Source organism: Artibeus jamaicensis, unplaced genomic scaffold (genome assembly GCF_021234435.1).
Source record: "Artibeus jamaicensis isolate MK-2021 breed Jamaican fruit bat unplaced genomic scaffold, CSHL_Jam_final scaffold_369, whole genome shotgun sequence".
Lineage (NCBI taxonomy): Eukaryota > Metazoa > Chordata > Mammalia > Chiroptera > Phyllostomidae > Artibeus > Artibeus jamaicensis.
Window position 1 is genome coordinate 9,706,239 of NW_026522042.1, and position 13,386 is coordinate 9,719,624.

At 55.2% G+C, this 13,386-nt stretch overlaps 1 protein-coding gene across 2 annotated transcripts in view; it reads right to left on the reverse strand.

The window, feature by feature from the left end:
- Positions 1–3,272: 3,272 nt before the first annotated feature.
- EGFLAM (EGF like, fibronectin type III and laminin G domains) overlaps positions 3,273–13,386 on the reverse strand; it is a 139,228-nt gene continuing 129,114 nt past the window's right edge. For both annotated transcript variants that reach the window (XM_037128989.2, XM_053657322.1), the window contains 3 exons: positions 9,786–9,869; positions 5,552–5,655; positions 3,273–4,820 (listed from right to left, as the gene is read on the reverse strand). In XM_037128989.2, the coding sequence (XP_036984884.2) occupies positions 4,666–4,820; positions 5,552–5,655; positions 9,786–9,869 (343 nt within the window). In that variant the 3' untranslated portion in view covers positions 3,273–4,665. The remainder of the gene's footprint in view (positions 4,821–5,551; positions 5,656–9,785; positions 9,870–13,386) is intronic.

The following is a 13,386-nucleotide window of genomic DNA, read 5'->3' on the forward strand; positions in this document are numbered from 1 at the left end:
TGCTCCTCCAGCCCTTGGCCTCACTCGGGCTAGGCAAGGCCCAGGGGAGCGCCTGCTGCTTGAAAATAGCTTGCAACAGCTCCCCTGAGCCCTGGAGGTTATTTGCGGAGAAGAAGGCAAAGGAGAGAAGGGCAAAGACTTCAAACCCTGAGCCCAACTTTGATGGAGTAGCTCTGGGCTGCTTGCAGAGGCCCCCATCGTGCCGTGAGAGCATTTCGGAAGGAAGAGCTGGAGCTGTGACTAGGAACTGGCCTGTGCCCAACGCCCACCCCCACAAGACCATACTGCCACGGGTAGGCCACCCGAGGGAGCTCCGGTGCACTGCTGAGCGACCCCACGTCCTTCGGCAGCTGCATCTGAAGGTCAGGGCAAGGGGAGGAAAGCTCCGCACAAAGCGTCAGGGTTGTGTCTTCACGGTGGGACCCAGTCCTCCTGGCCAGACTCTGTCTTCCCGAGTCAGGCCGTGCCCATCCGCTCTGGCCCTCTTCAAGGGAGGGCTGTTACTCAGAACATTCTTTGAAGGTGAGGTCAAAGTGCGGGTCCTCATAGGGCCGTCCCAGAAGCAGGCCCTGCACTGAGCTGGTCGGTCACTTGGCTGCCTGAACACTGCCACCTGTAAGCTGCCGCCCCCCAGGGGCTTACCTCGAAGCCTCAGGAAGGCTGGCCTTTCCCTGCTGTGGGCAGGGTGTGCCCTGGAAATCCGGGGTGGACTTGTCCTAGAATAACCCTGCTGTCTTGGGTAACGCCTCTGTGGGAGGGGGCAGAAGTGGCCCCAAGCCCGGACTTGGGCTTCTGGTTCTGACCCTGCGCTGGCAGCCCTCTCCTCTGCGGACTCTCTGATGGGGCGGGGTTGTCCTGGGGGGGGGGCACTGGGAGCCCAGGGCACACCCCGCCCCACCGAGGGAGCACCTGCGCCCCTCCCCTCCCCAGGGGCTCCTGGACTGGGCCCCCTGCAGGCGCAGGAAGGGAGCAGAAGCAGCCCCTGCTTCGCTGGAGCCCCCCTGCCCCCCACCTCCTGTCCTGAGGTCTCCACCACCCTTCCACTGGGGCTGAGATTCTCCGCCTCCTTGGCCCCCTGTGCTCCACGGGCTGCCTGCCTGCCCCCCTCAGGGCCCCCCTCCCAGGGAACAGCAAGCCCTCTGGGGCCAAGGGTTGGCTGTCAGAGCCTGAGAGGGGCTGCCAAGCCCCCCCCCCCCACTCCCCATTCTTCTTCCTTTGGGAACTCTCAGTGCTAAAAACAAGCTTTCTGAGAACCATATTTTTCTAGGTTAAAGGTGAAAAATGCAGTGTTTCCTCCAAGTGGAAAGCCCTGGCCTGCCAGCCCCGGGCACGTTTCCGAGCTCCTTCCTCCCACTCTGGGCGGAGGCAGGGCGGCGGGAAGGCGGGAGGGAAGTGGGAAGGAAAGCAGAAGGGAAAGCAGAGGCCTGTTTGTGTTGGAGCTGCCCGCAGGCTGGAGCAGGGCCGGCTCCGGAAGTGAAAGGCACACAGGGGCGGAGAGCCAGGCTGCATTCAGCGCGGGTGGGGTGCCTGATAGCTCCTGGCGTGGGGCGTGGGGACTAGAGTGACCCTGCAGACCCGCCTGCCAGCAACCCCAGGACCGGGCTTAGAGGAAGCACATGTTGTGAACGTCAGTTTTCATAGGAAAAGCCAGAACAGCCCCTTCCCTCCCCCGACCCTCCAGCCACCTTGCGTGGAACACATGGGAAGTTCTGGGGGTTTTCCCAGACCCTGATGCGGGACCAGAGCTTTTCACAGACCCCTGACTCATGCTGCCACCCCTCTGCCAGTCCCCCTCCCAGGATAAACGACAGGGCCAAGTGGCAGACAACAGGTGGAGGGACGGGGAGCGTAGGGAGGCAGCAGAGGAGGTGGTGGAGGGCCCAATGCTGCCCTACTGGACCCGGCCAGGCTGAGCCAGTCACCGAGGACTTCACAGACCTGTCCCCAAGCCCAGCAGTCCCGCGGAAGGACTATGGCACCACTTCTCCCAAAATTGGGTTCATGGCACTCATGGCCCTGGTGTTTCATCCTCCCGGCATCCAGGCCCTTGGCCAGGTGGTGACGGATGGAGTCTGTATTCTCATTTCTCACACCCACGAACTTGGACTATGAAGATGCGGCAGAAGTGACAGGTGGAAGCTCCAAACCTCGGCCGCACAGGCCTCCCGCCTTCACTCTGGTGCTCTCCGCCTCTGCCTTCATCACCCCAAGGGCGTGCAGGCTCCCACAGGTCCCCCGAGGAGCACGAGCCACGTAGAACTGACTCAAGTCACCTCGCCGCCTCAGGCCACGCCATCCTAGACCAGCCGACTGCCATGCAGGGGAGGAGTCCAGCGGAGATCATCAGAGCTGCCCAGCTGACCACTCAAGGCACGTAAGTGAAACACGTATTCTGGTGTGCCACCGGGGTTGTATGGCTGTTTGTCACACGCGTTATTGTAGAAAGTGGACACACTCAGGGAACACTGGGCGCCCTCAGGCCCAGCTCCGATCATCTCAATTCTCCTGCCTTCGGAACCCAGGTCTAATCCCTCAGCTTCAGGACAAAGCTTTTATCCTCACAACCACCTCTGCTGTACAAAGCCACCCCACATCTCCCGGATTTTGTCCACTGCCAAGGTCAAAGAGCCTTCCTCCTAGCTTGGGGGCTAGTTCCTGACCCTGTTCTCCTAACCAGAGCCACCGATGTGATCAGCTCCTCCTGGGGCCCCACACCCTGCAGCCTTCGTCTCCCCAGCAGGATCTGCGCTGCCCTGAATCTGTCACCATGTGGGCCACCCCTCCCCCTCCAGCCCTTCTGCATCCCACCCAAGTCGGTGGTTCAGAGCCTCCTCCACCTCACACACTGCCGGGCCCCCGGCCCTGGGTCGCTGCATCCTTCTCTGGACGACACTTGCACAGAACAATGGCTCATCTATAACACAGCTCTTCTGGCTTCGGCTCAGCTGGACCTTGTGCTAAAATCACAATGGTTTTTTGGCTGAAGGCAATTGATTCGAAATGTGCTGTGAAAGCTGCTGTTGTACCTTGGGAAGCAATGGCCGGAGCAGCCTCCACGGAAAAGGCATCGAGGTGGGGGAGTTTGGGAGGCGGTTACACCCGCTGGCCGCCATGTGGCTGTTCTCCAACTGCACGTGCGAGGAGACATGTATACATAGGGGAGGATGAATTGTTACTGTTGTTACTGTTTTTGCTGCCATCATTCCTCCGGGAGGAGGGGTCCTGCTCATCAAAGGGTCCCCAAGACAGGAGCCAGAAGTTGGAAGCACACAGTGAACGCCTCTCGTTTATTTTTTCGTTTTACAGAGTTCTCACTGTGCCCAAAGGTGCGCCCCGCACAGGGCCCAACGCCTTCACTGCGTGAATGCGGCACAAACCGGAGTCGAGTCGTGACCGGGACCAGATACAGGCTCCTCGGTGTGCTGGGTCATGTTTCCCTGCTCTTTGGGGTCAGTGTTCATCTCACCTTTCCCCCGGTGAGCCCTGCCATGGGGACCTGCCAGCGAGGCAGCTGTCACCAGCATCACGTGCGTGAACAGCGAAGGGACAGCTGATGGCCCTGCTGTTCACCCCCAGCACAGCCTGGGACACAGGAATGGTCTCAGCTTCCATTTCTGGGCATGGCCTCTGCAGGGGCCACCGCACCGTCAGCAGTGAGGGAAGGATTGAATGAATGAGCACTGGCCTCCTCATCTCCTTTATCCGAGCTCCCTGTAGACAGTCCTCCCCTCTGAAAACAGAAATGACAGCGCCCCTTTCTCCCACCCCGCCCCCAGTAACACGTGTACCTTTTGATCCGCTTATCCGGGAAGCTTCCAGTTCCTTTCCTCCAGCCGTCAACATTTACCGGAGGAGAACGGTCAGCTCCCCAAGACAACGCCCACCCCACTCCACTGATACCACTAAGGGCCCATTTTCAGGAGCTGTGCAAAGAATTCAGGGCTGGCCACCCAAACTTGCAAAATTATACTGTGTGGACAATCTGCAGCTATAAAAATATACACATACAAAAGGACAGCTACAAAATCAGGGTGCCCACTTTCTTAGATTAACATTATAAAAAGCAGGGATTTCTCACTAAAGGTAAACTTCAGGGCAGCATCACGGTTATGAGTCTCCATGTGGTCTCCCCTCCCTCTTATTTTCATGGAAGAGTCAGAGCACATTGAAACAGCCAGTGAGGAGTGGAAGGGGTTAATCCTAATAATTCATGGGCCAAGGTGAGAAGCTCCAGGTTCAAGGTCACACAGTCATTCTGCTGTCAGTCAGTACCACGAGTCAGGGACGGGGAGAAGTATGTTAATACCGCCCATCAGGTCTCTCTTCTAACGCATCATGACTCACAGGGCGGTCACTGAGCCACAGCGGACAGGCCCGAGTGGGCCTGGTGTGTGATCTCTGGCAGCCACGGCACGTTCAGTGGACAAAGTCCGCTGCTTCCTACACGGAAGATTCCGGCAGGTTTGGCCCACGGAGTGTCAGCAGGAAAGGCCACACAGGGACTCCTGTCTGGGTTCTAGTTTCTCAGCCGGGTGCACTTTCCCCTCGATGGGAACGAGCACAGCCAGCCCCCCCTGCCTCGGCGTACAGTGTCGGCAGGGGCTGAGGGCCCCCCGGGGGCTCTCAGGGTAGAAGGCTCCGTCCCTTGGGCAAGGCCGGCCGGCGTTACTTGGCTCCGCAGGTGTTGATGTTCCTACCATCCGCGGCATCCGCCACCAGGGCAACGTGGTAATCGGTGGACAGGGTGAGATGGGAGATGCAGCCCACGAGGCCTCGCACGTACTGCCTGTTAGTGTGCAGAGCGATGTCCCTCATGCCACCTGCCAGGGAGCCAGAGGGAGACAGGGTGAGCGCCCTCCCATCCCCTGACAGCGGAGGGCCCCTGGAACTGATCCGTACGTAGCGTCTGAGGTATAACCATCCTTGAAGGAACAAGTTGACTTCATTCAATGTGATACACAACCAGAGGCTAGAAATAGCTACTTCATTTGTGACTTCTGACCCAGTTGGCCACTTCCAACCACAGAGTATCTGGTAAATTTTGCAACGTTGTATAATGTCAATAAAATGTAGTGTGTAGTTAGAGGTAATGTCCCCTTAAACTGAAAGAAAAACGCTGATGTTGAAGGCTTTCGATTAACTTCCCATTTAGAAAAGACATGGACGGACACATCTTCTCATGCTCACGGGTCTGCACTAGCGGGTTCCGAGCTGTTCACAGAAATACCACTCACGCTAATTCTGAAAGGGGCCAGAAAGCCAGCCCCTCCTGCCCAGAGGGAGCTATATTTAGCAGGTTCCTGTTCTATAAACAAGAAAAGCACCGTTTTCCTGGTGGGTGGGTCCAAAGCACAGAAGCATCTAAGTGCTTCCTGCCCCTCAGCCATGAGTCAGAAGTTCAGAACCTGGGAGAATGAACTATCTGGAGACCTTCCGACTTCCAAGTCTGCGTCTGACCCAGGGGAGCCCGGCCCGGAGGAGCCCCCGCATGGCAAACGGAGCGACCCGAGAAAGCATGGGCGTCACCGAGGTCTGGCCCGAGGTCACTCACCCACGTACAGCGGCCCGTTGATGTTCAGCTGTCTCATGGTGCCGGGCGACTTGCCCGTCCTGGCCCCATAGTCGTCCACCGTGATCTTTCCCGACGGGCCGTCCCTGTAAAAGCCACCACCAGTTTTGGAGCTTCCTCCCACCGTCCGACTCATTTCCACAGAAATGTATTAAAGTACTGATGATGCGCTAGGCACTATGCTAAATGGCAGAGCTGCAAAAATGGAACAAACGCACACACCCATTCCCAGCCCCCCGGAGCATTAGGTCTATTGAGAAACACGAAACAATGAAAAGTACAAATGACAACTCGGTGTCCCCGCTCTGTGGAGGAAGAAGGCCGGGACACTGTGGGATCACTCAGGAGGCAGACAGAGGTCACGGAAAGCTTTTCCAAGGACAGTCTGTCTGAGACCAGTTTTGCAGGCTGGGCGGGTTGAGTGAAGGGGGAAGCGAATGCCAACAGGAAGCGGCTGTGGAAAGAGAAGACGAGGGGGTTGGTGCAGACCCAGCCCAGAGAATTCTGCAGGTGGGAGAAGAGTGGAGGAAGAGGAAGCCAGGGGCTGGCGGTGAGGGGCGTGGGGGGCTCAGTCAGCTCGGGTCCTGAAGGTGAGAGGGGGCCGGAGAAGACCGAGAACAGGGCAGCCGTCCTGGAGACGCATGGTGACTGTGGATGGCATTCTGAGTACAGTGGGGATGGAGCAGCTTTTGTAGGGGGAGGGTTACTCTAGGGAAGGATGAAGGATGGTTTAGCAACTTCTGAAGGTCCCAGAGAGTCACGCGAAAGGGAATCTGAGGGCAGGGCCATGGAGGTGCGCACCTGTGGCAAGGGCTTTGCAGGTTTTCCAAACCACTCAGCCCGTGGACCTTCTCCACAAAAGTACGTCTGCTTCTACAGCCCCTGGGGGGGCCCCCGACCCGGGCTGCTCTTCTTTCCTTAGAATTCTTTATCGACTTTTAATGTTTCTTTTTCATAACAAACAGTCCTTGTTTCTCGGGTGAATAACCCCTCCCATCTGTCCGATGACGACATTCACATCACTCTTTCATTCAGAGACTTTGTCCCCTCCACACTGCTTTACTGCGTCTGTTCACTGTGACACCTGTCACTGTTCGCTGTGACACCTGTCTTTTACCCCAGAAACACAGTTCCAGAGCCTTGTGATCGCGACTGCTACTCCCTAGTGAGGTGTCGAGCTCTGAAAGGCAGACTGGAAGCTCTGGGGGCCGCAAGGGTTCTGGGGATGGTGGCTTCGGCTGTGATCTGGCTCAAGCACTTCCTGGGGACACCTGGGTTTGCTACTCCTTACTGGGTCTGGCTGCCAGCATTCTGGAGTCCCAATTACAGGGAAAGAATGATGGGGTTCTTAGTATTCAACACCCGACCCGTCACGAAGTCCCCAGTCCTGACCCATATGACAGGCAGCAGTCCAGGGTTTAGCGGGACCCAGGGTCTTCCCTTCTGGACGCCCTTACTTTACCTGGTCCAGTGAGTGGACTTTGCCGTGTTTCCACGGGCTGGGGAAGGGCAGTGTGCCAGCTACAGAGAGCAGAGGGAGGGCTTGGACCCTAAGTCCGCAAGTGAATTCAAGTAAATATTTAAAACCAATCTTCCTGCTTTTAGCTCCTCATTCACCTTCCAGAGGTCCCCAGCTCTGCCCATGTGGGAGGGGGGAACAGGCTATAAATCTGGGGGCCCAGGCCTCACTTCTTGAGAAGAGATCTTCTCGCAGGCGGGATAGAGGTCTGTCCCCCATCCTGCCCTCGCCCCCCAGACCACACCCTTCCCCCCACCCCCACCCCACCTGTGGACGTGCTCGTTCAGAGCCTCACCCCTGGGGGCTGTGACCGGCAACGCCTTGCCTGGCCTGCCTTTCCTCCCCATCACTCTAAAAAAGCTCCATTTTCTCCACTTTTGCTCATCAGTTATAAGCCTTTTTCGTTTTCTCTCTCTCTAAAATGAGGCTATGTCTTACAATCAATGATGCCTTAAGTAAAGAATAAATGGGTACCGCCCTCTAACCTAACGCACAGTGAACATCCTCACTAGGTTCATTACCGTCTATTGCCTCCCATCGGAGGGCAAGGCCACCAAGGCGGGGGTGCTCGTGCTGCTCGGTGACGCATGCCAGGTGCCCAGACACAGTGATGATTTGTGTCGGAGCAGCACGGGGTTCACAGTGGTGGAAGGATGAGCAGGCCGACCTGTGGCGCTCCACCCCGTCTCTGAAACCAGGTAATGGCACCGATCTCCGAGGCTCTTCCGCAGGTCAGCAACTGACCGTGTGTGCACGGCGCAGAGCGCGGCACCTGCACACGCCTCCTCTATGGAGAGTGCTGGCGTCGTTACCGTTATCAGCACATCGTCACCCTCATCCGCAAAGTGGAGACTGTGAAACTTGTGTCGCTGTGAATATTAACTAGGATCTGGCATCCTGAGGATGCTTTACAAAGGAGAATTTGGTCCCTCCTTTCTGCGAGGATTAATGCCTGTAAGACCAGGACTGCACAGAGCGAGGCAGAGCGCAGAGCAGGGCTCCCCCTGGCGAAGTCGGCATGGACTCCCCGCCTCTGCCTCTGAGCTGCCTTGGGGAACTAAGGTCTCCACTCGACCCTGCTTGTGATGCCCACAGCCTGGCCCCGGCTCCTGCTTCCACCTGTGGGACCAGCCCTTCTAGGCCTGCCTGCCCCTGTGGGGCCCGGCTCACAGCAGCTGCTTGAGGTCCTCATGTCCCTTCCTTCCATCCAACCCTGACTGCAACCTCAGGCCCACCGGGGGAGAGGTCAGGGATTACAACAGCAAGACCGGCTCTGCAAACTGGCTTCATGGTGCCGAGGGCAACTGTCTGACATCGAAGTTTCTCCTGGTGGGACATTACCTGTCCTCCCTCTAAAACCTTGGCTGGGGTGGGCTCCTCCATGGAGTGGGACGGTGAGAACTTTGATCTAAGATCCTACTCTTACATCTGCCCACAAACAGGTGCGTAGCCTCGGTAAAGTCACTTAACCTCCGGTTCCCTGGATGTCCTAGAGTGCCCAGAGTCCTCACCAGTGTGCACAGAATCAAGCCACAGTCTGGAGCATTTAAAAGTCTTCTCACAAGGTCTGACGGTCCTACCAAGCTCCTCTATTTAAGAGAATTGAGAGCAGGGAGCTCGCAGGATGGGGGGCTACAGAGATCAAGCGTGGTCAAGGACTTCCTCTCTCGGGATGTTTCTGAGCAACAGATAAGTCGGAGAGAGAAAGAGCTCAGAGGCCACGGAGTTCAGTGTGTCCTGGAGCTGGTTTGGACCACAAGCTTTTTAACTTGGCTTCTAGAATACACTTTAGATTAAGCCTATAAAATACTCACTGTGGAAAGACATTTCTTTTTTCAGTAAGTCAGAGTTGGGGCTTCATCTAAATCTCTGTCGCAAGGGCTTCCGGGCGACCTGGGAAGCTGGCGGGCACAGACCTGCCTCTGTGGCCTGTCTGTCCCTCTAGGGGGTCCGCAGCAGGTGCAGTGGACAAGATGCTACCCCCACCACAGCCTGGACGTGTGCAGAGTAGGAAAGTGACGCCGGTGGCCCCATGTGTCCCTCCCCAGCAGGGGTCGCAGTAAATTCTCAGGGAACCCAGATCAAACACTCTGTCCACCTCATCTCCTAGAAGCTTCATCTACCACAGCAGGACTGAGCTTGCTTCAAACTGCTGAGCTGGGGCCTGCTATTGTGATTCTCAAAACACCCCGTTAGAAATACGAACATAGGGAGCAAAACTATCATTTTAAGGGAGCGATTCACCCAAAGTTAATCAGAGGTCAGGGAAGTGACTCCACAGAGGGGAGATACACAATTGGGGCAGGATACGCATAGCTTTTAAGGCAGCGTGATGCCAAAGGAAACGTGGTAAATTGCCTACGTAATGAAATGTGAAGCATTCCTCAAAGCCCAGGTGCCTCAAAGTCTCATCTCACGGGAGATGCCCAGAGCTCACTAAATTCCAGCTGAGCCATCAGAAAGTTCTTGCTCCAGAAAGTCATGCTGGGTGACAATTTGGGAGTTCAGCCTCTTGGGTCTGTCAGTGTCGATGAAGGACCCGGGTGGGAGTCAGCAGCAGAATTCCCTGAACGACCGGGTCAGGAGTATGGGACACAGGGCAAGGTTGGGCAGAGGGCAGTGGGGCTGCGGGGACGCGAGAGCACCTCCCACCTCTGCTGGGCTCCAGCTTGGGCTTGCGCCGTGGCAGGTACTCACCGAACAGCCTTGACCCGGTGCCACCGCCCATCATGGAAGGAGCCGTTCACCACGATGGACACCACGCCGCTGCCCAGATTATAGCTATAGCGTCGGAGAAAAAGAGAACAGAGTAAAGTGCTGAAGCCCAGGCAGATGCACATTCATTCACAAGCGACTCTCATCGCAAAAGGTCTATGGAACTCAGAACAGTTTCCTTAACACAACACAAAGTGATGTTATAAGTTAGGTTTCCAAGCAAGGCCAGGAATGGTCAAAAAAAGTTTTTTAATCATGGCGACACATACAGCACACAAAACTTACCGCCTTACCCATCCTTCTGTGTCCGGTTCAGTGGTATGAACTGACTCACAGAGCTATACAAGCAATCTCCAGAACTCTTTACCTCGCCAAACTGCAACTCTGTACCTCTCACACGAGAACTCTTCATTCCCCCTCCCTTCTGCTCCCAGCAACGGCTATTCCACGTTGTATCTCACGAATTGGACCACTTTAGGGACCTCAGAGAAGTGGAGTCATGTAGTATTTGTCTCCTGGTGACTGGCTTGTCTCACTCGGCATCACGTCCTCAAGGCCACGTACAGAAGCATCCATCCAACATCGGAAACAAGAAAGGCTTTATCGTCTGTGATGTGCTACACGCTGCTCAATAGTGTCCCGTGCCAAAGGTCATGTCCAGCCAGAACCTCAGCATGTGCCCTTCGTTGGACATAGGGTCTTCACAGATGTAATAAATTAAAATGAAGTCACACTGGATTAGGGCAGCCCTAAATCCTATGTGACTAGGGTCCTCATAAGAAAAGGAACTCACAAGAAAGGGACAGACAGACAGATGCATGGGGAAGAAAGCCACGTGAAGGTGAAGACAGGGACTGCAGCGATGTAGCCACAAGCCCTGGCATGCCAAGGTCGGCGGGCAAGCACCAGAGCCTGGGAGAAGGCACAGAACAGACTCCCCTGTGTCCCCCCCCCCCGAAGAACCAGCCCTGCCAACACCTGCATGTCAGACTTTGAACCCCCAGAACTGTGAGGGAATAAATCTCTACGGTTTTAAGCCACCCAATTTGTGATCAGTTGTTATGGCAGCCCTTGGCAATGAATACACGTGCTTTCACGTTTTACAAAGCCAACGGAAACAAAACAGATCACTGCAGAGTAGGCTGAACTCCAAACAGATGAAAAGCATGTGCCTAAAACCCCAGAGCTATGTGCGGGATGAACTTGGTGTCTTATCTGTCCCGCCCCCTCCATTTTACGCTGATATCTGGTCTACTCAGTAGTTTTCTATTTCCTGTTTCAGCTTCCAGATGGCCGATACCTTGAGGGTATCAGAAGACAGGCACATGTTGTTTGCCAGAGAGAGACATCCCCCTTGGTCCAGTGTTCACTCAATGATTCTAACTTAATTCAATTCAACAAACATTTAGTGAGTGATGACCCTCGGCCAGGCACCAGGCCAGCTGCCCAGACCGTCCCTTGGTAACAGGATAAAACTTATCCTTGAAGGACAAGGTGCCCCACCTGGACGACCCTCTCCTCATCTTGTAAGGGGACGCGTCTCCCCTTCAGTGCACTGGCCGAGAAACAGCATCCAGAAAGCCTGGGCTCATCTTACGCCCCTGTGGGCGCTCAGCCTGAGAAAAGAGCAGGCAGGGACAGCGCTCGGCTTTCCCAGGGAAAGTGCCCCGGCCCTTTCTTTCATAACAGGGCTCAGAGCACTCGCACGGCCCATCAACATTCAGCTGAGAATAGCACATGGGCAACTTGACAAACTGGGACAAAGCTGTCACTGTGACCCTGAGAAACCCACTGTATCCTCATGAATATTCCCACACCCAGTGGCCCCTTGTAGGAAGCAGCCAGGAGGTGGAATTTTCAGATTTCATTTTCAGTGGCCAAACGCTTGTTGAAGAAATGGATGACTATGACGCAGCCTGAGAGCTGGCTGGCAGACACACAGCTGAGTGACTGTGTGTAGAATGGTCTAACCCGCCTGGATTCCCACTCTGCCAGTTACGAGCCTGTGGCCGTGGTCACGTGCTTCATTCATCTGGCTGAGCCTAGGGTTCCTCGTCTGTGAAGTGGGGTTACTGCACCTTCCCCGAAGGATCATAGTAAGCATATGCCGCACTTTAGGCGGCTCCCACACGGGGACAACAAGTCTGGAGGAACCAGCAGGGAAGAGAAAGTTGCCACCGAGACTTAAATGTGTCGGGGCTCTCCTGGAAGAGTAGTCATGTGTGAGCATAAACCACCGGCTGTAAATATGTAACCCAGAAGGTCAGGAGCACCCAGAGTCCAGAGCAGAGGCGACCTGGGCGTACCTGCAGGGACACTGGACTCGAACGGGGCTGGGACCCAGTGAATGAAAACCCTTGCAGGCGTGTTTGGACAATGGAGGCACTTTCCCCCTCTGCCCTCCAGCCCCACCATGCTCCTGTTTATGCAAAAGCCAGACTGTGCTCGGGGAGTCGGCCCTGAGTCCAGCCATCAGCACAACGCGGGCACAGGGCACTCAGCTGGCATCTCCACCGCCCGACTCTGCAACCCACCCCCTCCATTTGATTGCAGACCCTCAGTAACCTCCTGCTTCCCAGACACTTGGTGCTTCACCCAGGACTCTCTCTCCTTTAATCCTCACCTGAGGATGTTTATTGATTTAGAGAGAGAGGATTTCTCTCTTTCTGAGAGAAAGACATGAGAGAGAAACATCAATCAGTTGTCTTGCTTATGTGCCTGGACCAGGAATCGAATCCACAGCCTTCTGGTCCACAGAACAACCAATTAAGCCACCCAGCCCTTTTTATTATCCATACAAAAGGCTCTCTTTTACATAATAATAAATGATCAAGAACCGTGGTTATCTTTGTTGGCAGAGGGCCTGAGGAAGCTTTCTGGGGTAGGAGAAATGTTCTGTATCTTACTCTGTGTGGTGGGTCCACAGGTCTTTACACGCTTAAAAATCTATCAAACTGTACACCTAACATTTGTGCACTTCACATACGTTATAGCTCATTGTCTAAAAGCAAAAAGATAAGAATGAATGAGAAAAGTGAACAAATGAGCGCACGTCTGGTTTCACTCTCAGTGCCTCATGAATCTGGTTAGCACGCATCGGTTATCCTGACGCAAGTTGCCCTGCTCAGGCGGGCGCCCACGGGAGGCCGGGAGGCTGAGCACCAAGGCCAGACACCAGGATGTGCCATCCGGTGAGGCCTGGGGCAAACCATTCACCGTCTGCATGCTGTGCCCCCTTTAAGATGTAGCACGGGGCACCCTGCCCACTCAGATCTCTTCCCTTTTTTCTCCTGATGCTTAAAAATGTCATCAAGGTCATGTGGAAAATTAGTGGGAAAGACTGTCAGTCACATGGTTTTCGTGAAGCCTGCTTACTGGGTTTTATGCCTCACGTATAATCACAGGACACAGTGAAACTAAACAAAAGCGGAAGCCACACTGGTACCTAAGCACTTTCATTCCTTTTCCTCGACTTAATCTTGCACAACAACCATCAATACTTTTTTTAGTGTTCCATTGCTCTTCCTTATTCTCTGCTGTAGGGCCTTTGAGCACTAAATTAGCACAAGGACTAGCACTTAAG